General features: G+C 55.8%; 1 protein-coding gene across 1 annotated transcript; it reads left to right on the top strand.

Moving 5' to 3' along the window:
• The first annotated feature begins 13,017 nt into the window (after nt 1-13,017).
• KCNK15 (potassium two pore domain channel subfamily K member 15) lies at nt 13,018-19,487 on the top strand. Its single transcript, XM_056354195.1, has 2 exons — nt 13,018-13,380; nt 17,191-19,487. The coding sequence occupies exons 1-2, from the start codon at nt 13,098-13,100 to the stop codon at nt 18,102-18,104; spliced, it is 1,197 nt and encodes a 398-aa protein (XP_056210170.1). The 5' UTR covers nt 13,018-13,097; the 3' UTR covers nt 18,105-19,487.
• Nucleotides 19,488-25,351: the final 5,864 nt, after the last annotated feature.

The raw sequence follows: 25,351 nt of genomic DNA, 5'->3' as shown, positions 1-25,351 counted from the left end.
GACACAGCAGTCTGAGCTGGTTAACATCCCCCTGGCTCCCCAGCCACTCATCGAGCTCTCAGTGAGTGAGGGATGGGGGTGAATGACGCCTTGCCCCCCCTGCTGCATCCCCTCTCCTCCACTGGACGTGGGTTTGAGACAGGATTCCCTCCTTCACCTGAAGAGAGGGCACTGGTAATTAACTACCTGCGTCACAGGACAGCTGAGAGGGTGAATCTTGGTGGGGCAGGGCAGGGGGGGAAGTGCTGTCATCAAAATATTAGGTTTTTAGATACATGACTAAGCTGTGCCAGTTCCTGGGTGACTGGGCTGCTTCAGGATCTGTGTTATTCTCTACTGCCCACCCCCCCTGCAAAAGAAAAAAAGAATTTTAGCATTACTCACTCTCTTTTGGAAGAGCATATAGCAGACAACAACAAATTGGTATTTTAAAGTTTCTGGAGGCTGTTGGTTGGGGGTGGGGGTTTTTGCAAGGCAAATGACTGTAGTGGCTTGAACCGCTGCTTTCAGCAGGCAGATCCCAGGAGAGTTTTGAAATCTTCAGGTGGGTGGCTGCATCTCAGTCTTGCATCCCGCCTTGAGAGGGGATTAGACGTGTCTAGCAGAAATTAGACGTGCAAAAAGAGAAGCACCACTGGTTTGAAGGCTTGTAAAGGCAAGGCTCACTGGTGAGGGCAGTCCTTCTGCTGTTGTTGGGGGGGGCATGTGGGGACCCCTTCTTCAGGGGGAACAGCAGCAACCAAGAGGCATTTCGTTTTTTGCTCTTGGTGCACCCCACCACGAACAGCTTGATGTTTTGGTCCTTGTGAAAGAAGCAATGTGACAGCAGATTTTGCAGCTCAGCTGAAGAAGTGGATTGTGAGTTAAAATCAGCCCATTCCAGGAAAGGGCCAACCCACAGATGCTGCGCTTTTTGGACCAAAGCCTGATATTTATCAAGGTCAACTGTTCCTCCTACAGACCCACCTTTGCTGCTGTGTGGAGGGAGCTGCAACTTGCTTTCAGATGGAGTTAATAGGTCTGAAGTGCAAATAAACACCTAATGCTTTCAGCCATGAGTCATCTGGCTTCTTTTAAAGCTTTAAAAGAACACAGGAGCCAGCTGGCCTGCGGGCTGGAGCAGGGGCCTGCCAGCCCCGGGGAGCAGTGACAAGTTTCCCAGGACTCTGCAGACAGGGAGCATGGCATACACTGAGGTAGGTCCCCAGAGTCTGCTCAGCACCAGGCAGGGTTGCCTGAAACTTTCAGCTCCCACCTCAACCAAAGGAAACACTAAGACAAAGCCTAAATTACAAGATGCTCTTCTGTCTCTGAAGTAGGGAAGATCTTTGGGGGATTGGGATCAGATATTGTCTCCTCCTTGCACACACTCCCCAGATCTGAGCTTCACCGGAGCTCTGAATTCTTCTCCTCTTTTCCTGAAAAAATATCCACACCTCCAAAAGCTGTCCGACTCTTCCATCTTCACACCTGGATCCCATCCAAGATGCTACAGCTCCCCACAGAACCAGCTTCAGCTGCCCACAGCCCACAGGAGCTACATCTCACTGTCACTGCACCCACTTTGTGCATGATTGATTGAAACAAAGCATCACCTGCATCCCAGGGAGGGAGCACTGTGTAACAAGTGCCAGCAAACTCTGCTCTCACCCCCTGCATCACTGTGCCCAACTCTGTCTTCTCCAGTGACCCCTCAAGTCATTGTTAATGATGATTTAAAGATCTGTATCCTGAGAAGCATCCCTAAGCCCTAGGGACAGTTGCAGCCACAAAATCCGTTCATTTTTCTCTGTCCTGCATCTGTCAAATCAGCAAAAGCCATTAAGGATCTGTGTGTCAGGCTGATGCCCCTGAGATACTAGGGGCTTGGCTTCTTTTTGTATCTCCTACTTTGCAGTTCCCTTGATTCTCAGACAATACTACTTCCTCCTGTGAGCTAAAGGACTAAGCTCCTTCCCTTTATTAGCTGTATGTGTAATTAAGGGCCAACCGCTGGCACATGAGCCTGTGTGGCCAGCTTTTGCAGCTGGCGATGGAGCAGCCAAGCAGTCCTCCTTCCTCCAGCCCTCCCTGTCAAGGGAGGCTCCTTCCCTTGCAAACAGCAGCCGCTGCTCTCTGTGGGACACTGCAGCTGCATGGTCACTGCTGGGGACCTGCCCAAAACATGTGGGCACTACTGACCCCTCAAAGCCTCCCCAGGGCTCCTTATCCCCTGGGACCAGAGGGGTGGGATTGTCCCTGGAGCAACCAGCACAGGCAGCTCTTGCTCTGTGCCAGTCCCTGCTTGTGGCATGGGGAGGGGAGGATGCGGCACATGTTTGGGAGGGGGTGAGGGGACAAGGAAGGTGGGGAGCTGCCGTATCCCCCCTTCTCCTTCTCCTAGCAGCTCTGCCAGCCATTGGCAGGGCCGTGCATGAGCATTTGCTGCTGGCAGGTGGGGGTCAGTGCTCACCGGAGCTGCTGTGCCATGGTTGCATCCTGGACCAGGCATCAGCTTTACTTCCAGGCTGGCACAAGCACAGGGAGAAGACATGAGTGGGCTGCAGCGGCGCCTGGGTCAACACCCACCCACTCAGGGGCTGGCTTTGAGCAAGGCCCCTTCCCCTCTGCTGCAGAGACCTTCCAGAGCTGTCAGGTTCCTTTACATGGGATGCAAATCCTCATGGGAGATGGCTCGGTAGGAATTAAAATTCATTTCACCTCTTGCGAGCTCCTGGCTTACGATGAGGTGAATGTCCCTCTCTCCCTCCCTTGGCTATCTGTTGCCAGACTTGAAGATGCCTAAAATCAGGTGGGAGGAATCCCACCTGTACTGTCCACTTTCCCCACAGCCTTTCTGGCACACCGAAGCGGAGCAATGATCTTGTCTGAACAATCAGCCTGAAAGCAGGCTATTAACTCCTTTACCCAAATTAGACCCAACCAACAAACCAAACATGGTGGGAATTCTCCTGCTGACATTAATGGGATTGGGATCAAGCTTGGCAATTTGGCAGAACTTCTTGCTTCATTAAATAAAACCTTCTTGGTTGAGGATTTGTTGCAAACGCAGTCAGGATTCGTTACATTAAAGAGAACTTTTGAGCTGACAGCCCAGGGAAGCCATTCATGCAGAATTAACAGGCGTATGTACAGATGCACAGATGTACAGCCACTTTCTTTAAAATGCAAAACTGTTTTTCTTGGCATGCAAAACACGCTACAAAAAGAAAATGTAACTATCAGCAGCAGCTAAATGTATAGGAATTGACTCTGTTTAATTCTTTATTTCACTTTGCATGGATTTCTAAAAAGAGACTAAATGTTGTGTTTCCAAGGTCTTTGTGTTTCCAGAGGCACCCAGCAAAGCAAGGGAGCGAGAGGCTCCCCTGTGCAAGCAGTGGGGAGCGGGAGTGAGCAATGAGTGCCACAGGAGCCGCAAAGACTCCTTGATTTCAGCAAAATGATTGCCAGGTGCTGTTTAACAGCTGCTGGCTGCAGAGGTACCAGGCATTAGCCTGCTGGAGTAGGAGGACTTGCCCCCACCGGTGAATAGAGAGTTCGTGGTGTGATACGTGGCCGCTGGCTGAAATCTGGCTCTGACCGAGCTGCCCACCTCACATCAGGGGGTCGGTATGGCCAGCAAAGCCCCGTTTGCTAAACAAGCGTGGGTTGGCTGCCCTGTACTGAAAACAGGGGCTTATGCATTTGTGTCAGAGATTTCCACAGCCCGGGGGAGCAGGAGCTGCTGCTCGGACAAGGGCTGGGGTACCGGGGACATTGCTGTGGGACTGAGCTGGTGCACAGAGTCCCCACTGTGCAAACAGGGCATCTCCATAATGCGAGAGCCCCCTGGTCCAGGTGGAGGTGTGAAGACCCTGTGCGAAGCCGGAGGAGAAGCAGCATGAGCAGGAGGCTTCCGCAGGTCTCAGCTTCCCATTACACCAGGCGTCAGGCAGCAGGACTTTGGTGAATCTTCTACGGCGTGGTGGGAGGCTGCAGTGAGCACACAAAAAGGGATGAGTCACTCAGGTCACTAATGAAAGGTCACAGCATCCTCACATTCAGCGAGAGGCATTTATTTCTTCTGTAAAACAATTTCATTGCTAAAGTACCTTTGGCTACAGGGACAACAGACCTGACAGGTTATCTTATTTGCCAAGGATATCGGTAAGACTGGGGAGGGAATAGTAGATGCAATTACTCCAGGTGACCTGGGATAAAATGGTAAATGTACCTGCAACTGGGTGCCAGTGGTGAAGATTTTAATAAAAGAAAAATCTGAGTCTTTGTCTGTGCTACACAGAGTGTTTTGGCATCTGGGAGACCAACAGCTTGTGAAGAAGAGCAAATCACATAAATAGAATAACATTTAGCGTGACTGCATGAGGCCATCAGTCTAATATTACTCCTGCAGTGCATGCAGTTATAAATAGGTGATGCCGTGTAGCGTGGGACCTGAGGAGAGCGAGAGCTGAGGAATGCACTTGCAGCTCAGCAGCAGCGGCACTGCGCAGCTTGCAGCTGTGACACGCATTTGTATGTGTGTTACAGAGCGACTGCGGCTGCACCCTGCAGACAGGGATTTGTCCTGGAGGACTTGATGAGCCCAGGCTTAATAAAGATGTGCCATCTTTCTGACCACCCCCCTAAATATCCCCCAGTGGCAAGCCCTCCGCACCCCTTGCCATCAGTGCTGCTTGCTGCTCAAGGCAGGGGTCAGCACAGAGAGCAGGGCAGCAAGAAACCCCTGGGTCTGCACACCATGACCTGCACCGTCTTCTCAGCAACCTTGGAGGAGACTATAGTTTGAATTTTACCCCACACCTCCGCTCTGCTCCTACCAGGAGATGCTCAGGTCAGATCCAGCTCCCTGAAGAGCCCTTTGTGCCAGGGCACAGCCCAGCCACTGTGAAATTCTTCTGCTTGTTTGGGCTGATGGGCAAAAAGTTTACCTTAAGGATCATCAGAAAACTCCCAGGCTTCTCAGTAGCAGCACAGCTCCTCCTCAGAGAGGCTGCTTCCATGCTTGCCGAGGAGGTCCAAAGACAGGAGACAGATTAACTCCATCCTGGCCTCCTTTGCTTGGATGCGGAGGCGCTGCTCAGCAGAGGTGGGGGAGAACCACATACCGCAGCTCCCCGTCAACTCTTACCAGCCCAGCCCACACTGCAGCACTGCTGCACCTCTGGTCCAGGCTCTGCAGGCTGAGAAGGCGCCCTGGCAACACAAAGCTGCTGGCACTGAGGAGAGCTCAGGGGGACGTTTGGTGGTGGTGATGCCAAAAGCCAGGCACTCTCACTGCATGAAGTGTTATTTGGTTATGGAGGCAAAAATCCCCCTATAATGTAAAAGTGTGCGGTGCTGTGATGGCAACACAGTGCCGTGCTGAGAGCCCAGAGGAGCCAGGGACACGGACAGTCCTTGGGATGCAGCTCATCCAGGTGCCTGGGGGTGTGCAAGACCCCAGCAGGTCTGCAATACCCAGCGGGAGATGCTGCAGCCTCCCCAGGGCTGCTGGGGGAAAGCATCTTTCTGCGTACAAAGCAGGAACAGCAGTCCCATCACCACAGCCGCTGTCCCACTGCACTGGGCAGGGAGGTGGGGAACAGCTCTGGCAGGTTTGCCCCAGGGCCAGCTGCAGAGCAGAGACACCAACGGCACAAGGTGCACAGCGAAGGAGAGGGGCCCCGTCAGCTGAAATATTAGGGAGAAGTCTGTGTTTTAACCCACCTGTCCACAAGGATGAGCATGAGCCATCTCCCCATGGCTGGATTTTGTGGCCACAGCTGGTGGTAAAGGAACTGACCTCTGGGTGGGCCAGTGCCTCTTCCCCCTCCGTGCCAGGTCTCCATGCCGTAACTCCTCATGCCCAGATTTACTGCCAGTAGCTCTGCTTAGCCCAGACGGGTGGGGGGGGAGCAGACCCAGCACCATGGAAGCCAAGAGGAGGGTTTATTTTCCTTTCCAGTGCCGCATGGGTGAGGAGCAGAGGGTGGTTCATGGATAAACCCGAGCAGCAGACTCAGGCTGGGAGCACAGGGCAGCATCCCCTCCCAAAGGCACAGCACAAGGAGGAGCGATGGATTTGCAGTCGCATCAGCACCTGCAAATCCCAGGCTGGGGGACAGCTCAAAGCTCTCAACCTTCCTACAAAAGGGGACCATTCACATGTGGTTCCCAAGGCAGGAACCCAGAAACGGCCATGGCTGCATCTGTCACCCAGCCCTGTGTGGAGGTGCCCTGGGGGGATACCCAGATGAGCATCGCCTTCTGCCACAGCTCAGCACCTCAGCTCCCACCTGAAGGGACACTCAAACAAGGGAGCTAAAATCTAGCTAAATATTTCGGAACCCAGAGAAGCCTCTGGCTTATTTTCCCATGTAGCTCAGGTGGTTTGCCTGCCTCCAGAAAAGCCTAGTGTTAATTTGATTGCCTGTAACCGATTCCTGGCAGAGCTGGCGTCCTGATGCCCAGAACAGCTGTGATTCCTGTGCTGCCATTTGCTCTGCCCCAGGGACACCGCACGGCCCCTGAGCGTGACTGGAAAGAAAGGGCCAGGGTTGGACCAGGGGACAAGCAGCTGGGCCAGGCACACACAGAAATATTTCTGCATTTGCAATTCAGAGAGGATGTGTCTCATCTCCCCAATTAATCCTTGCAGAGAAAAGCCTGGAGAGAAGCAGCTGGAAAATATCTGCATATAAACAAGACTTAGTAAAATCTGCAATCTTGAGGTGGAAGAAGAAATATGTCCCCAACATGGTGCCTGCACCGCAAGAGAAAACAAATATTTTCATTTTGTTAAATTCATTCCTCACCGGGAACCTGCTGTGCTCTCAGGCACGGCACATCTGGGAGCATTTTCACAGGGTGATTCACAGCTCCCTCAGCTGGGAAATCACTTGTGGCCCCAAAGCCGGAGCCGCTTCTGGCCGGTGGGGTCTGGCGGCTGGGACCAGCCTGTGGAGCATCACTAGCAAGGAAAGAACAATGCATCTTGGTGGAATCAAAGGCTGCATTGAAATAAGGTGGTGCCTGGCTGGGAAGCTCAGTCAACATCGCGGTGCCGGTTCCCTGAGCTTCAGAGGCAGAACAGGAAAGGATGTCTTGACTTTTACTAATAAATGCACTTTTCCCCAGTTGAAGTGCTGGAGCCAATTTGTTTCCTACCAGGTTATTTTTAGCACCGAAAGGAGCCATTTGCTGTAAACTGTCTGCCTGGGAAGCAAAGTCCCGGGGCAGCAGACAGGACTGCCACAGCTCCCGCGCCACGAGGTCACCGCCCCGGCTGCCCGCACGGCCAAATCTCACCCAGAGCACGGCTCAGCTTGCTGGTGGGATGGAAGCCACCACCGTTCCTCCCTGAAGCACATCCAGGCAGGCACTCACGCGCTGCCGGAGCTGGAGCAGCTGCCTCCTGCCCCGGCCAGCCTGCGGTACCTGCAGTGGGACCCGCTGCCCTGCCGCTGCCCGGGGGGAGGAGGGTGCCATGGGACCCGGACGGTGAACCAGCTACACCCTGGGCACTGAAGCCACCGCAGGGCTCCCGGCAAGGACCATGGTGCTCACCAGGTGCCACGTGGGTCATGATGTGCCACACAGCATGCCAGAGCCCATCGCTCACCCCCAAGGGTGTCCCATAGGAACCCTACAGCAGTTCAGGACCTTTCCTGTCCCTGCGGTGCAGTGCCACCGTGGCACAGGGTGCCTTGCAGGACAAGGGTGAAGCTGTCACCGGGGCACCCTCTGGAAGAGCCTCGCATATTTGCAATTCATTCCCAGACCCTTTGCCCCTCCACCCTTGACCTTACTGGCAGCCCCGCAGGCTGTGATGCAGGAAAGTAATTTATAGCATCGCGATGCTGCCACGGTGGGAGCGGAGTCGCGCTCAGGATCAGGCCCCTCTCTCCATTTGGCCGAGGGTTTGATGTGGCCGTGTTTCTGTGGTGAGTCTGGTCGTGGCTGTGGCAGCCCATCTCCAGATTTACCTTCGCAGGGAGTGGGACTCTTCTCCAGACATGTTCCCAAAGCCTTTCTCCTTTGTCACTGGGGTCCAGTGGCTCCTCGCAGGGACCAGCCCACCCCAGCAGTGGCAGCAGCACCGTGGAGCCTCCAGCCCTGAGCCCCAATCCAAACTGATTGACAGCTCTGGTTTAACAGGCTCTCAGCAAATATTTCCACAAATTATTAAGCAGGGGCATTGTTATTTTATATCTTTTATAGGAGATATATATAAAATATATTACATATATAATAATTTTATTATTAAAGCCAAGATCCTCAAACCAAATAAATGAACCCACTAAAGCTGCTGAGATCAAGAACTTGCTAAAGCAGAGCAGCACCTTCCCCGTTTGGTTGCGGTCCAGGCACTTTATGGCAGGTACTTTGTGCCTGGCCGATGTTCAACTGACAGTTTTCCAAGCATATAAAAAACTTATTATGCTGAAAATAGAGTTTGTGACCATAAACTGTCAGGAGCACTGTCAGCATTTCCAGCCCCAGTCTGCTTTGTGTACAACCACTGGCAGATGGGGCTGCCAGGGGGAGCAGGGGTGGGGAGGATGGGGCTGTGCAACCCCTTGCAGGACCCATTTTGGGTAGGAAGGGTAATTGGGGAAGGCTCAGCAACAGGCTGTGGGGTATCAGGAGGAGGCACAGCCAAGGTTTATCGTGGCTGGTCCTAGGCAAGGGGGTTGAAGACAGTCATACGTGGAGCTGTGCCCACCTGCCCTGGGGCTTGAAACCTGCAAGCCACATCCGTGGTGACCACACAGAGGCCATCTGCATTTGCAACCAGTTTATCTCTAATCCTTCATTAATTCCCTTGCTGAGCTTCCAGATTACAACACAGAGCAAAGCACCTGCAAGCCATCCACGCCACAAAGAGTCAGGGAGGGAGGCAGTGGGGAAATCCCGGAGCAGAGAGAAAGCTGTGAGGTTCCTGGGCCGCCAGTAACCCTGAGCGTGGCCAGCGGGACAGAGAGAAGTTAGCTCCAGCTAGCAGGGGGATATTTTACAGGAAGATTTTTGGAGTCATGGGACAGAAGCAAACGCTGCTACGTCCAGTCTGGATCGGGTCAGGGACTCTGTGTCCACATCGCTCCCTGTGCCGGCTCACGGTGCTGCCTGGCCAGGGACAGCTGAGCCATGCTTGGGGTCCCGCTCTCCTCTGGACAGCTGCAGCTGGTTGTTATTCATATCTCAGCATCTAATCTTTTTTCAAAATTAACTAATCCATTGCTTCAAAAATATCCTGTGGCATTGCGAGGCTGTAATCTCGGTATTAACTGGCATTAAATCCAGAATAGCTGATGCTTTTACTAAGGCAAAAGAAAATATCTATTTTGTCCTTAAAAATAAAACAAAAAAAAAAGCAGGGCATGCCAGTATGGTCCCCAAGCTCCCAGAGAGCTGGAGCACCTTGTGGCTGAAACCTGGGGAGGGGGCTGACACCTGTCAGACGCCGTCCTTGGCCCTGGCTGCCCACCGTGGGCAGGTGGGCAGCACAGCCACAGGTGTGACACAGCTGGTGCCACATGTCCCACTAACGCTGACCCCTTTGCTTGGGGACCAGGAGCTGCCTGCACAGACCGAGGCAGCGCTGGTGCCCAAAGCAGCTTGAGCAAAGCTGGCGGGATGCTCCCACCTCTCCCCATGCATGTCGGGCTGTGGGACCGACCCAGACCCACACCGCTGGTCCCTATTTAGTGCCTTTCGACTGAGACTGCTAAGCAGCTTTGCTTATTTAAATCCATTAAAACTAGAAAAGCTTTTTAATAAATACCCTGCCAGCCTGGAATTAGTAGATGTGGGCCAATTAGACACATTAATTAGGCACTGGTTTAAACACAGATGAGGTTTGACTTTGTTTAGCAACCTCACAAGGAAGCAGCTTCTCAAAGTTCACCTCCAAAGAACTGAACAAACAAGATACGTTCGTTCCCCATCACAAACACCTTACAACAAAAACATATCGCTTTGGTGTCTATTTTATTTTCAGAGCTTTCGCCTTCTCTCTGCCTCCCCATGCAATAAAAATGAGACATTTAATCTCATAATGCAACTTCTCACTGGAAATCAATGATAAAGTACATTATCTTGCCTGGTCTGGTCCTGCGGCTCCAGCCTGACCTTTCTCAAGCGCAGCGAAGTTGGGAGAGAGACAAAGGTTGGATGGACAGATCTTCCCAGTGGGAAAGCATCAAACTTCCCTGTGCCTCAGGAGGGCCTGCCCTGCACGACAGCCATCTGACAGGGTTTGGTGTCGCTCACGCCCTGCGCTCACTGCATGCAGGAAAAAGCAATATGTGAGCAGTAAGACGGCAGATCAGGCTGATCTCAGCACCACCTGAATTACGGAGCCTCCAGCCCCGTTCAGAGCACAGGGCTGTGCGCGTTACTGCTGCACGGTCCTGGTTCTGTCTGTGCCGGATTTGTGAACTGGGGGGGGTGTCTCATTAGGAGATGGATCCTGTTGCCATTTTCCTGCTGGGCAGCACGGATTCCATCAGGGCCTATGACCTGCACAAGGTCAAAGCAAACCCCCAAAGGAGAAATCAGTGACATCCCAAGCCCCTGTGGAAGCGATCAGCAGCTGTTTCATTGTGCCCGTAGCTGAATGAGACCCTCGCCCAACACTGCTCCATCAATGGCATCCCTTTTTCTAGAGAAAGGATGTGCCTGAATCTCTGTAGCTCCCAAGGTGGCAGGGAGAGGCCATGCCGAGGGAAGACCCGTGCCACAAGACACAGCCAGGTGAGGATTTCTTCTGGGGTCAGGTAAAGACCTTGAAGCCAGGAAAGGTCAACCACCACAAGACCCAAAGAGGACAGGACTAGCAGAAACCACACCGAGGAAGCGCTGAGAGCTGCTCATACTGCAGGGGTGGAGATGGCCCCCCCTGCCCTAAATGGCCCCAGCCACAGGGAGGGTGAGATCCCATCCACAGACCCCCTGTGTAGGTAACACTTTGAGACAGTTGTGCTCTACCACCTCTACAGAAGCACTGTGGGCTGTCATCGCAGACACGCGTTTGGAAACAAACTGCAGAGGATTTAGGTAGCCCATAACCATCTAAGATTGATGCTGCTGCTGCAGGAAACTGTGTAAGTAGCATGTGCCTCTCTTCACCCATGGCTGAGAGCTTCTCCTGGGGTTTTGCATGCTTGAACCTGCACTGGCATGTTGGCCCAACATCTGCACAGAGCAACTGGTCTTGGATAACGTGCTACAGCATCAGCTTAATGCTCCACATATTACCTGGAGACCCCAGAATTTGACCTGAAAGGCACTGGAGGCCCCAGAACCCTTCCTAAAAGATGTGTGACAGGCACCCAGTGATGCGGTCGCTGTAAGATCTCCTTCCTCTGTAATGGAACCAACAGGAGCTCAGTTATCAGCACTGTGTCCTGTCTTCAAGGTGGGATGCCATCACTGGCTAGTGGAAAAAATTACTAGCAGGTGAAGCGTACCTTCTCTAGCACGCAGCCCTCATATTGCCCTGGGTCTGGAGGTTTGATAGCACCCCAGGCCCCGTTAGCAGGGCTGCAAACGACACCACAGAGAACACAAACCAGACAGATTCCTCCAGCAGAGGCTTTGCCGCCTGATTTAGGAGGCTGCAAGCACTACGATGTCGAACAGCAATCCACCGACAGCTTGTGCTGCTGGTGATGGATGTGGAGCCTGTATTTTTTCTTCAATAACAACTTTCACTAATGGGGCTGGCACAGAGGCTTGGCAAGGAGGAGGGAAGTGGCAAGTGTCCAGGGTGAAAAAGAGTTCACGATTACAGCGGGAAAGGGCACCGTGTCCCTGGTGCTGGCCATGGAAATGCAGAGGTTGGGGCTGGAGGGGGGGGTCCAGGAGGGCGTCAAGTCATCCCCTGCTCCAGGCGAGCATCAGCTGTACCCAGAGCACTTTCTGCAGACATCCAGACATCTGCTTATCTTATTTTTAAACTCCCCCAGTGGCAGGGCTGCCACAATCTCCCCAAGCAATCTGTTCCGGTGTTTCACTGTCTTTATGGTTAAAAAGTTTTTCTTATGTCCAATTCCAACCTCCTTTGCTGCGATTAAAGCCCTAAGCACCTTGTCCTCTCCAGAGAGAGGTGAGGTGGATGAAGAGGGATGCAAGTCTGCTTGTAGGTTTGTTTCCCTTGTATGTTTTATTCCCAGTCAAAAGAAGGAGTTTGTTTCTTGAAGGAGATGCTATTTCCTGCAATGTACAACTCAGAGAAGTATCTTGCTATTTTTAAAAGTGAAATTTAAGGGTTACATAAAAGCTCAGGAAACCAGTAATGAGAAACAGGGTCTTCACTTTGTGGGCTCTGCCTCCTCCCACCGCCATCCCCCTGCATGCTAGCGCTGGCCTGGGCTGCCAGGTGCCCCAGCGCAGGGGGTCCCACTCGCTGCCCCCACACTGGGGGGTCCCACGGCCCCCTGTGCCTGCAGCATCTGCCAAACGTGCCAGAGAAACCAGCACAAACACTCAACCTGCTGGTCTCATTCTTTTCTGCTCTCTTAAAACTTTTGCGCTGGGCACAGCGGGCCAGCACCCCGTGCCCTGTTCCCCCGGCGGGCAAGGGCAGAGCCCTCCAGTACCCCAGCGGGCAGGGGCAGAGCTCCCCGGTACTCCGGCGGGCAGGGGCAGAGCTCCCCGGTACCCCGGCGGGCAGGGGCAGAGCCCCCCGGTACCCCGGCGGGCAGGGGCAGAGCCCCCCGGTACCCCGGCGGGCAGGGGCAGAGCTCCCCGGTACCCTGGCGGGCAGGGGCAGAGCCCCCCGGTGCCCCGGCTGGCGAGGGCGGAGCCCCCCGGTACCCTGGCGGGCAGGGGCAGAGCCCCCCGGTGCCCCGGCCGCCCGTGGCTCCGTGCCCTGCCAGGGTCCCTGTCCCGGGCAGGGGGCGGCGAGGGCCCGGGGGGGCTCCTCAGGCCGGGAGCGCGCAGCCCGGTGCGCGCAGGGGCCGGTGCGCGCAGGGGGCGGTGCGCGGGGCCGGTGCGCGCAGGGGCGGTGCGCGGGCGCGCAGGCGGGGCGCACGGGGGGCGCGGCGGGGCCCGCGGCGGGCGAGGGGCCATGCGGAGCCCGGGCTGAGGCGCCGCGGCCGCCCCTCGCCATGAAGCGGCAGAACCTGCGCACGGCCGCGCTCATCCTCTGCATCTTCTCCTACCTGCTGGTGGGCGCCGCCGTCTTCGATGCGCTGGAGTCGGAGGCGGAGAGCGGCCGCAAGCGGCTGCTGGAGCAGAAGCGCGGGGAGCTGCGGAGGAAGTACCGCTTCTCCGCCGACGACTACCGGGAGCTGGAGCGGCTGGTGCTGCAGGCCGAGCCGCACCGCGCCGGCCGGCAGTGGAAGTTCGCCGGCTCCTTCTACTTCGCCATCACGGTCATCACCACCATCGGTGAGTGCCGGCAGCCCGGCGTGCGCCCCGCCGTGCCCCTCCCCGCACCTCCCCCTCCCCGCAGCCCAGCGCCCCGTTATCCCAGTGCCCTGCCCCCCGCTATCCTCATGCCCTGCACCCTGTCATCCCCTCAGCCCTGCACCCCATTATCCCCTCAGCCCTGCACCTCATCATCCCCTCAGCCCTGCACCCCATCATCCCCTCAGCCCTGCACCCCATCATCCCCTCAGCCCTGCACCCCATTATCCCCTCAGCCCTGCACCCCATCATCCCCTCAGCCCTGCACCTCATCATCCCCTCAGCCCTGCACCCTGTCATCCCCATGCCCTGCACCCCATCATCCCCTCAGCCCTGCACCCCATTATCCCCTCAGCCCTGCACCTCATCATCCATGCAGTCCTGCACCCCGTCATCCCTCAGCCCTGCACCCCATCATCCCCATGCCCAGCACATTATCCCCTCAGCCCTGCACCCCATCATCCCCATGCCCTGCACCCTATCATCCCCTCAGCCCTGCACCCCGTTATCCCCTCAGCCCTGCACCCCATCACCCGTGCAGCCTTGCACCCCATCATCCCCTCAGCCCTGCACCCCTATTTCCCTCCATCCCCACACCTCTGCACCTCCACCGCCTCCCACACCCCAGCACCGCTGGGTGCCCCAGCCCAGCCCGCGGGGAATGCCTGCACAGGAGCGCCAGGTCTCACCCCTGCAAGGCTGGGACACCTCTCCCCTGGGACACCAGCGCTGACCCTGCAGGACCCCGGTGCCCAGCGGTGCGAGAGATGACCCGCAGGCAGGCTGGGGCCACCCAGTTCTGGGGGATGCCAGGGTGCTGCTGTGGCTGGGGCCATGAGATGTGACGTGCAGGTTGTCCCGGGGAGGTGGCAGCAGGCACCTTTGGGGCAGGCAGCTGCAGAAGGGGTGGTAGGAGGGCAGATGTGGGAGCCGCGTCTGTCCTCTGTGCAGCGTTGTAGCCAGCAAGCCGGGCTGAAGAGCTGGATGAGAACGGCTGGCTTCTTTGCCAGCTGAAAACTCTTAGATGTTTGGCTGTATGAGACCACTTCAGGGTGCCAAGGCAGCCACCAGACACCGAACCTCGCTCTGCCTGCACGGGAACCTGCGGAGAGATGGGTGGCGATTAGCTTGGAGGGGAGGATTGAAACCCCCGTGTAGACACACTTACCCATACTAGAGCCTAACGTCTTGGTTTGCCCTGCTTCGAGAAAGAAACTAAATTGAATGAGGATTGCCTTTATTCTAGGTGAGATTAGCCACATGGGAGTTGAGCATTGTTTAATTAATCCACTTTTATTAATCCATGCACCCTGAGCATCCTCTGGGGGTAGACAGGCACAGGATCCTGTGCTCATGTCATTGCTTGTGCTGGGATTTCGGTCAGCAGGCGTGTTTTGTAGACGGGAACCCTGAGGTCGAATCCTGCCCTTCCACAGCCGGCAGCCACCTCCTCATCCGCAGGACGAGGCTCAGCCTTACCGAGGGGCTTGGGATGGGTGAAATACATCTGGTGTCTGAAAGCATCATCCCGCAGGACAAGGGCTGGTGGGATCAACCAGGGTACAAGAGGTGGTGGAGGGGCAGGTACCCTGCAGGCCCTGCCCTGGGGGGGCTCCGTGTGCCCCCACAAGATGTGGCGGGGGGTGTGTGTGTGTGCAGCTGGCAACACACGTGGCCAGCAAACAGCGATGGGTTCAGGGCACGGCTAGTGTCAGGCCCCAGCAGGAGGGTAGGATGGATGGCTTCAGTGAAAACCTCCATCGTCACGTGACAGGTTATAGCTTCATTTACATTATTTGTCTGTGGAGTGTGACAAACAATTGCTACACTTCTCACACACCCTGTGCGATAAATCATCTCAGCCCAGGTGCCGTATTTCCAAAACACTGGCATGTCAGATCTCTTTATATTGGGCTGTGCTCCAAATCTCAGTTTTAATGTTAATGTAGCTGTGTTTACTCTTTCTAATTCCCATTGTCATTTTGAAAGCATCAGTCAAATGCTCTTTCAGCAGTCTCTCAGGGTACAACAACTGTTTTTCCACTTACTGCTCTTCTGGATCATTATATTTACCTCCTCACTGCTGTCACTGTATTATCTTGTAGCCTAGGACCTGATAATTGCCTTCGGTTATAAGCTTGGATCTATCTGGGGGTTTTTTTTGCCACTGCAGTCTCATGTCTGCTCTGTATTCTGTAAAATGTGGCATGCAGGCATTAAGTTTATCATTTTTGATTGTGTTGGTTTATGAACAGACACAGCAGAAACTGGTCCCTGCCTGCCTGCTTGCGTTTTAGAGCACAGCGTGGTCGAGGATAACGCTGTCCTCAGCCTCTCAGCCCTGCCCCAGTGCAGGAGTGTCCTGGGGCAGGAGGTGTGCTCAGGGGCCGGGGACAATGTGGTCATCAGCCTCTGGTTGTCCCACCACTCTGTGCTACCAGCTTCCCTAAGAGTCTTGGAAATCCACAGTCATCAGAGGTGGAGGTGAAGCCAAGTCACAGCTTCGAACAAGACTGAGAAATAAAGAGGGTGTTTTTGTCCTTCTCCACGTACTTCACACAAAAGTCACACAAATGCCTGCAAAAAGTGAAAATATAATCAGCTGTTTGCAAAAGGCCGTGCAGCAGCACGGGAAGGAGCTGGTGCTGTTCTGCAGGCACCTTCAGAAAGGAAGTTTCCAGCCCTGGTAGTTTCTTATGGAAAGTCAAAAGAAAGGCTTGGATGCCTTTGGATGCCGTTACTCCCCACGCTGCATGACTCCCTTGCACCGAGTTACTCATCCGCTTAGGTTCAGAGGCCACCGATTTTTGTTAAGCTTTTATAATTAAGTGAGGTGCGTGCAGCATCACTGGAGTCCGGAAGGCTGCGGTGAATGCCTCATTACGACTCATGGTATAATTGTGCGCGTCCTTGAGTCACAGCTCTGAAACTTGGAGCAAGGTGAGGAAATTAAATCTCAGAAGGCGTTCAAGGAGAACCTTGTCCTTCTTGAGATCCTTGTCCCTGGGACAAAGGCTGACAGGGCTGTGGTGACTTAAATACGTCCCTGCATCTAAAACAGCACAACCCCTCCTCACCAGCAGTCTGGCAGTGAACTGAGGTCTGAGTCTCAGTGACACTGGTGTAAATCCGAAGTTGCTCTGCAGAAGTCCCCCTGCTCCCGCGGGGACCAACCCTATAGCGCAGGGCCCTGTAGCTCCTGTCCCACAGGCCAAGCAGAAGATGATCGCACAGCTGAGAGTCAAAGATGCACGTGGTACTGGAGGGCTCAGGGGACAGTAGGGGTGGGGGCGAGTGCTGGGGAGGTGACGATGGCCCTGCAAGGGCAGTGGTGGATGGGCCTGGCTGGGTGCATACCTGCCTGCAGGGTCTTGGCCTCAGCATCCTGCGGAGCCTCCGTCCTCCCTCGCTGCGGGGATTTGGGCTGCCCTGCAGACCCGGCGCTGGCATGGCATCGTTGCCTCTAAATTGCTTGTGAGCTGCAGAAGGCCCGTGAATCCCCTGTCGAGCTCTAGGGCTCCTCTTGGCCTCCATGACCTCATACAATCTCAGGGGCTCTCAGAAGAGTACCTTCTCTCTTTAGAGGCCAAATCAGGCTCTGCCTACATGATACTGCCACGTGCCATCATCCCAAAGGATGTGGCATCCCATGGCCCCCTTAGCACTGCCTGCAGATCTGTTACCAATTCATTTTCCATTTACCTCCCATTCTTCTGCTCCTCTTAGTCCCAGGCCAGCCCTGCTGGAAGCCCCAGTGAGGGCTGATGCCTGCCTTTCCTCTTTCCTTCGCAGGCTACGGGCACGCTGCCCCGGGCACGGATGCTGGCAAAGTTTTCTGCATGTTCTACGCCATCCTGGGCATCCCTCTGACGCTGGTCATGTTCCAGAGCCTGGGGGAGCGCATGAACACTGTTGTGCGGCTGCTACTGAAGAAGATCAAGAAGTGTCTGGGCATGAGGACGACCAATGTTTCCATGGAGAACATGGTCCTGGTCGGCTTTCTGTCCTGCATGGGGACCCTGTGCATTGGCGCGGCAGCCTTCTCTTATTTTGAGGGCTGGACTTTCTTTCATGCCTACTACTACTGCTTCATCACCTTGACCACTATTGGCTTTGGAGACTTTGTGGCTCTGCAGAAGAACGAGGCTTTGCAAAAGAAGCCCCCGTATGTGGCTTTCAGCTTCATGTACATCCTGGTGGGCCTGACCGTCATCGGCGCCTTCCTCAACCTGGTAGTGCTGCGGTTCCTGACGATGAACTCGGAGGACGAGCGGCGGGATGCTGAAGAGCGAGCCTCACTGAGGAGAGCCCGGAACAACATCCACCTCAAGCCGAAAGAGGACAGCCGGAGCAGCAACGCCATTTTTCTCCCCGTGGAGGACAGGACGAGCCAGATGAACCTCATCCCACTGATCCAGGAGGACGCAGAGAAGCAGCGGCGCCAGTCGGCCAACTCAGCGGCCGCGGTCCCCTCCTTCTGCACGTGCCTGTGCTACAGACCTCAGCTGTGCAGCAGCCCGGTGCCCTCCCACCCCGAGACCCTGAGCTGCCACACCAACCCTGTGTATTACAACTCCATTTCCTACAAAATCGACGAGGTCTCCCTGAGCACGCGGGGTCAGACCGGCTCTTCCCCTGGGAGCACTTTATCATCCAGCAGCCCTCGCTGCCGGCAACACCCCCAGCTGCGGAGGAAATCCATCTAGGAGCACGTGCCGAGCTGTACTCGGTGCTCAAGTCTTGCTATGATGATAAATTAAGAACAGAGATGTCAGGTCCTTCTTACTGCTCTCATTTCTTCTGTTCCTCTCCCCTTTCAGCTGGCAGCCAGCCCCACGCAGGGTCCAGCAGGAGCCTTTAAAGCCTGTTGAGAAATAATCAATCCTTTTTTGCAGGCACTGAATGACATTGTTAGTTTTTCTTTGTTGTTTGTTTGGTTTTTTTTTTTCCTCCCAAGTAGGTTCGAGTGTTTTGGTCTGGCAAGAGGTCTCGTGACGAGAAGGCCAGCAAGCTGTAGGTTTGCTTTCCCACCTCCCTGCTCCCCAAACGGGGGCATTGCTGCCCTCCCGCCCTGGACACCCTCAGCTATGGCTGCTGCCAGCACATGCCTCTTGCTGCAAGGGCTGGATTGCACTTGCTGGGAGCGTATCAAAAGCACAACCCATGTCGGCGAGCCCTGCAGGGTTGGGGACCTGTACGTTGTTCCTTGGCATGGGGGGCAGGTCAGTGGGTGCCACGCAGCAGTTTGCAGCTGGTGGGTGGGCAGGAGGGAGGGGACCCCTGCTGCCTGGCACGCAGGGACAGCTCTGTGGCACTGTACCTCCCGTCACCAGCCTGCCAGGTCTCAGCTCAGCCTCATGGCTGGTCAGTACTCTTGGAAGCTGGAGGTCCGTCCATTCACCTGCTTACCCACCAGCACACCTCACCTGGCTGCTGGTAGGTCCTCCAGGCTGAGCTGGCTGCTGGGATGCTGGGTGCTGTGTCCCATTGCCAGGGGAAGCTGGACTCCAGCCCAGCCAGAGACCTTCCTCGTGACAAGCCCAGACTGTGCTAAGGGCACGGCCCCAGGGAGAGCCTCCCCGAGCCAAACAGAGCCACTGCGAAGGGCTTGGCTCGGATGAGGGCATCGGCTAAAATCACCCTTCCCTTCACGGCCTGTCCTCCAGCTGGCAGCCCAGCAAGGTGCCTGGCCCTCGCCGCCTCCCTGGGGCTGTGCTCAGTGCTGCTGGGGCCATCAGGGGCAGCAGGAGCCCTCTGGGTGTGGGGTGGTACCCGCAGCCCTGCCTGCAGGGCTGTTTCCAGCTGGCGCTCCCGATGCAGCTGATGCCCATCCTGCCTCATCCGCAAGGAAGCTGGACCAGGCTCTGACAGCGGTAGGAGCTCTGTTTCACTCCCCCCCCACGTCCCTCCCAATAAAGGGACCTTTTAACTCTTAGGTCAAGCTGAAACACCCTCTGAGGGGGTTTGTCCCAGAGGAGAATCCCCTTTTCCTGGTGGGGAAGGCATGAGCGCCAGCGCCGGGATGGCCTCTGGGCAGGCTTTGCTTTCTCCTCCTTTTGTTCTGGGCAGTTTAATAAAAAGTGAATCCAGCTGCTGGTGGTTGGTTATTTTTCACGAGGGGGAGCAGAGGGATGTGTCCGAGCCCCCAGCCCCAGCCCAGCCTGGCTGCAGGGGTACACCAGGGCTGGCTCCCCTCCCAGGGGGTGTGGGCAGTGTTTGTATCCAGGGGTATTATCCCTGTGGATGTTTGCTGGGATGTTTGGGCATCGGAGGGAGGCAGAGTGGCTGTCCTGGAGCTGGGAAGCAGCTGGGTCTCGTTGCCCATCATGGGATAGTGTCACGGGGATGCCCTGGGCTCCTCCACCCGCCCTGGCCAGTGACCTTCAAATTTCCAACCTTTTGTGGTGCTTGGACTTCCCTGGAAGCAGCTTTGCGCTTTGATGTCACCCCAAATCTGGGCAGGCTTGTTAAGACTGGGACTTTTTTGTTCCAGTCTCTACAATGGCAGGGATTTGGGCTTCGAGACAGGAGATGCCCAAGCAGGCAAGTACAGGGATGGGCAGGAGCTCTGGCTGCTGGGGCCAGCTGGCAGGGCAGGTCTGCTGGGGGCTGCCACGCTGCCTGGGGAGGTGAGGGGGGTCCCTCGCCTCGTGCCTTTATTTGGGGGATGCTCTCTGGCAGGGCTGCCTGCTGCCTGCCAGGTTCTCCACCCCACTGGTGGCAGAGGTAGGACTTTACACCCACTCTTGGGGTGCGACATGGCCACAGTAGATCCATCCTTCCTGGCCCTGGGCAGCAGGACTCTCCTGCAAGGTGCTCAGCCCTTCCCAGCCTCAGCTTGTCCCCTCATCCCATGTCCTGGCAGGGAGCAGGAGCTGGGGCACGCAGGCAGGGAGGATGGTGCAGGTGCTGCTGGGCTGGCACGAGGGGCTGGTTTGTGACATCTCTGCTTGGATGTTCCCCAGGGCCCTTCGGGCATGTGGCATCTCACAGGCAGCGGGGCAGAAAGCCTCCCACCACCAGAATGCCCTGGCTGCAGCTCCCCCCACCCCCCGGGGCTCAGCAGCTGCATTGCTTTGCACCAGTGGCCCCAAAGCTGGACCAGCTGTGTAAGCCTTGGTTTAAATAGAAAGGGGGAGGAGGGGCGGGGGGAGAAAGCAAGCTGTAAGCATATAAAATAGGCTTAAAAATGAAGCTTTCATTTGCTTCTCAGCTCCTCAGGGGTGTTATCTCATGCTGATCCCACCAGCTCAGCACCTCTGTTGCCCTGTCCCATCTGCTCCCATCCTCACCAAGGCTGTCAGCCCAAGGCTCGGCTGTGCTGTGGGGCCCTGGCCGTCGGAGCTGTGCAGCAGATGCAGATCTCTCACCCTTTCCATGTTGAGCCTGGGACACCCTCTGAGTGGCCAGGATGGAGCCGGCACCTCTCACCCTCCATCCACCCTCGTGGAATGAAGCAGCTCTTCTGTTCCTGCACAAGTCAGAGCCTGTGTGGCATCGCCTGGGTGAAACCCACCTCTTCTACAGCTGGAAGCAGAACAACCACAATCCGGAGGCTGAGCCAGCCTGGCACTCTCCCTCTGGATTCAGTGTGGTGCTGCCAGTGCTCCGTGACTCCGTGACGGTGCCGCATTGCCCACGATGCAATGATGCAAAGGCAGGTGGCGTGATGCTTGCACCACAGAGCCTGGCTGGGGCAAAGGACGGAGCTGGTGCAGAAAGCAGGGCACCGGCTCGGGTTTATTGCTGCTTCTGCGCAGCCGGAGCTGCCAGGCAGCTGAGTTGCTTAGTGACTGCTTGAGCCCCATCCTGCTTTTGGAAGCTGGTGATGGTCTGAGGGTGGGCGATGCCGTTCATCCCCAGGTGCCAGGTTGAGCTGGGCTGCCCCTACCTCCAAGACACTCACGCTGCTGGAGAAAACATCCTTTCTCCTCCTTCCCCCACCGCTGCTTCCCCAGGGCTGTAGCTGGGGCAGGTGGGTGGCTGCGTGGGGAGCTGCCCTGCCCCTCGGTCCTGCCCTGATGAGCTGCAGAGGGATTTGGAAGCATGAGAAAAACCTTTGAGAAATTCTCAGTGAACTGGGACTTTGCAATCCCTCCTAATTCCCATGGGAAAAGGGCTGGTGGTGGCTCCCTGGGGAATGCTGCCTCTTCTCACCACCTCCTCCCACAGACCCCCGCAGCAGCAGCCACAACAGAGCCCCCAGACGCTCCCCACCCGAGTGCCTGCAGCTTGAGGCCACCCAGGACCAGGCAGTAGCTGCGCACCCAGTAAAACCCACAGGTCTCCTTCCCCGAGGATCCCCAGGCTCCCCCAGCACCCACGCTGGCTCTGGGTACTCCCAGCAGCCTGGCCCAGGGGTAGTTTGTTCTGCCAGCAGCATCTTCACCTCCAGGGTTTCAGAATCAACCTTGAATGACCAGTGTTGGCCATGAAGGGTCTTGGGAAGAAAAAAGCAGGAGCAGAAGGCTTCCAGCTGGGGTAGTGAGCAGAGTATGAGCTGGGAGCAAGCTTGGCTCTGCACCTGGAGATGCCTGTGACCAAATTACACCTGGAAAGGGCACAGGGAAATGCAGGTTTGGAGCTGGGGTTGATTCAGAGAGGGGCCTTCCATGGAGAGCACTGGGAAGGAGCCTGGGGCGGTGCTGGGGCACACCGGGCTGAGCTGCTCTCACTCCCTATCGGCACAAGGAGGAGGGATGGGCCAGCTGAAATCTTAGGTTGAAAATAATGGTGGTGGCAACAGAGAGGGCAGAGACACTCCACAAAAGACCTCCAACACATCGTAGGAAAAAAAAAAAAAAGGTTTTATTGTCACTATTATCAACGTCTTCATTAGCTTAACACTGAATTGTAAATCACTCAATCATTACATATTGTCTGAATAAAACCTACAGACAGGAAAAAGGTACAGCAGAATCCTCTCCTGACTACAGACAAGCAGCCGGCGTCCCACCGGCGCTGCCGGGACGGTGTCCACCTTCCACCCAAGGCAGCCCACGCACCTCGCAAGCGACCCGCTGTGCCGGCAAGCAGGCTGCCCGGCCCCATTGCCTGCGTTCCCTCTGGCTCCACAGAGATTACATCTCACCGGCTGATGTTAAAAAGCTCCAAAAAATTTTTGGAGAGGATCACAGAGGCCAAAAAGAGCAGATCAGTTGCCTCCACTCCTAGGGAAAGGCGACAGGAGATGTAGCAACCGTATAGGGCCCCTGCAAAGCTATCGGGTTTTGTGGAGCAATTAATGAAGTAAAAAGGTTCAACCCCATGAAAGCAGATGTCCCTACCACGGCCAGGCCCCTGGGCAGCGGGGGGACAAGGCAGAGCGCCGGCACGGGTGCTGGGGAGGCGAGAGCGCGGATGGGCTGGGGGTGCTGGCTCCATCCCCGAGCAGAGGCCAGCTCTGCAGCACCGCGCCGGGGCTCCCCGCGAGCAGCGGGGGACGGACCCTTCAGTGCAAAGAGATGCTGTGGGCAGCCTCGGGCCCCTCGGGGTGGAATAAGGCCTCGTATCGAGAGGGAAGGGAGAACCCATGTAGGGAGCAGCAGGCGCAGGGGAAAGCAAAGGGAACCTGGAGGAAAGCTCGCTGGGAGCTGCCCTTCTCCCTGGCCAGCACAGAGGCAGCTCCCTCCCTGTCCCTGCCTTCTCCTGGCCACCCATGGCACATCACGCCTGCGGAGCCCAAGGATGGGAAAGGAAGGACCCCCTGTGGTCTGAATTCAGGCCCGTCACAGAATGTGGGCAGGACGCTGGTCCCAGGTGGTCCCAGGCCATGGCAGTGCTGTGTGAGGGGGTCTGGGCTGAGGCACTGCATCCCCGGGATGCCCTTTCCACCTGGCACCGGGAGCAGCCTGCAGCTCGCAGGAGGAAGGCAAGGGCAGCGCAGTGAGGCTGGGGAAACGTGCCTTGGATTCACTCTCCACACCTTGCTCTTCCTTGCTCCAAAGCCAAAACCAGCTCCAGGTCAAAGAGATGGAATCACCAAAGCAGAGACCAGTGAGCAGCGCTGGGTAGGGAGCAACAGCCCCGAAGAAAAAACTGCTGCAGGATTTAAAGTTCCAGGCCAGTGTTTAGTGGGATGGGGAGCCCCGGTGGGCAGGTATCTCAATCGGTGGTGCCCAAGCAACTACAAAGACCTAGCTCCTGGAAAGCTTCTTGGCATGGCTTCAGCAGAAGGGGTGCCTTGATTCCTCCCTCAGGTTGTTTCTGCCCCATCCCCGTTCAGCGAGCAGAGCTCACTGCTGCCCACGCGCTGCCTGCACCCCCACCACCTGCCTGCAAGGCAAAAAGCCCCTCCCTTCCCACGCACGGGGGGTCTCAAGCCCACCCAGGGTGCCTAGCCTGCAGTGTGAATGCAAAGGCTGTCTACTGACCCGGCAGAGCGGGGTCCAACGACATAGTGTTGGTTGTCATTTTCCTACTGGGAAGTCACGACGGGAGCACCGTTAGGCTGCAGCCTCTGTTTGCTGGTGCTCTGTAAAGGGCTGGTGCTGGCTCTTTCTCGGTTTCAGCTGCTAAAGTGCAAAGAACCAATGCTACAAGAAACTCTCCCCAGTTCCTCTCCTCCACCAGGACGAGAGCAGCTACCACAGGGAAGGAAGGGCAGAAGGGTGTCTACACCATGAGAAGAGCTTGAGATTCCCCAGGAATGAGTCTGATGCTGCTGTCATCGGTGAGCGGCTGGGACTAGGGGTGGCTGTGTGGCTGCGAGCAGGGATGGACGCATGGCTGCTTGGTCACTGAGCAGAGAGGAGTCTGGCAGTGTGAGTTTAAGACCTGTTAGCCACATTTTGCAAATACCTAATCACTTGCAAACTCCCCGGAGAATTACTGCACTCACAGACGCACGCTGGAAAGCCAGGCAGACCGTCAGATAGACACAGGGCGCAGCAGCAGTGCAGCTGTGGGGCTCTGCCATGCTGGGTTCCACCAGTGTCCCACGGACTTGGCTGCTGGGTCTTGCGCAGGCAAAGGGCTCATACAAGCGACTGCACAACCAGCCAGCCTCTTCAGAGGGATTTCGCCTCCCTCAGGGAACCTGTTATTTTCCAAAGCATTACCGCGTGCTTGCGTACATTCAGATGCACACGTATGGACATCCACAAACATCCACGCCTTGGCAGGCGTGCGCTGGGGTAAACACGAAAAGGCTTTCACTGATCGTCCTCTTTTCTAAATGTTTGGCTCCAATCTGGTAGCTACAACTTCATTTGAGATGCTCTCCCCAGGTCTCAATATGCCCTGGACTTCTCTACTGACGGCACTTCACGTTTCCACGTCTCTCTTTCTTCTCAAAGCATTTCACTAAAAAAGGTGAATTATTTCATCGTTCACCGGGGCTCCTGGCATCCCTGGGCCAGTGACCTGCTGCCTGCAAGGCCAGTGCACTGGCAATCTCGAGAACAACACAAAGATTTTTCCTATGGGAAACGCTGCAAGAAATCCACAGGCAATGAACTGGGATACGGTTTCGAAGCTGTTTTATTTTACGCACTGCATCAACAGTAGAGCTGACAAAAGCCAGTATCCTGATCCTGCCACTTTGGAAAAATCTTGAGATGAGCCCAGCATTAGCTAACTTCTGGAGAATGGCACAGAACAGCCTGTTCCCGTTTTACACGTTAGACCCCCGTGATCCTCTGCGAAGGTGCAATCTCTCTGCCTTGGGTGGAATTTTCTAACACAATGGACAAATACCACCTATGAAATGGATAAAATAACCCACAAAGCCTTTAAAGAAGGGCAGCTCAATCTGCTGCTCTGAAAAAAATCCCCTCCCTTTAGCTTGCTCCCGGTATCTCAAGGAAAATAGGCAGCTGTCAGGCAGAACTCGTGTGGCCCCAGAGTGCAAAGGCTTTTTTGCTTTATCAGGGCTACAGTGGCAGTGGGAACCATTCGCGTTGAGTTACAAATACTAGATAGCCTAAGAAAAACAGGGAGATTGAAACAGTCA

Source organism: Falco biarmicus, chromosome 10, assembly GCF_023638135.1.
Source record: "Falco biarmicus isolate bFalBia1 chromosome 10, bFalBia1.pri, whole genome shotgun sequence".
Lineage (NCBI taxonomy): Eukaryota > Metazoa > Chordata > Aves > Falconiformes > Falconidae > Falco > Falco biarmicus.
The sequence above is the reverse complement of the archived record's forward strand: the minus strand, read 5'-3'. Positions and strand labels throughout refer to the sequence as shown.

Excerpts from the sequence above, each read along its gene's own strand:
- KCNK15 (XM_056354195.1), top strand. The coding sequence starts at position 13,098 with ATGAAGCGGCAGAACCTGCGCACGGCCGCGCTCATCCTCTGCATCTTC. Across the intron at positions 13,381-17,190 it reads CACGGTCATCACCACCATCG|GCTACGGGCACGCTGCCCCG; the intron begins GTGAGTGCCGGC and ends TTTCCTTCGCAG.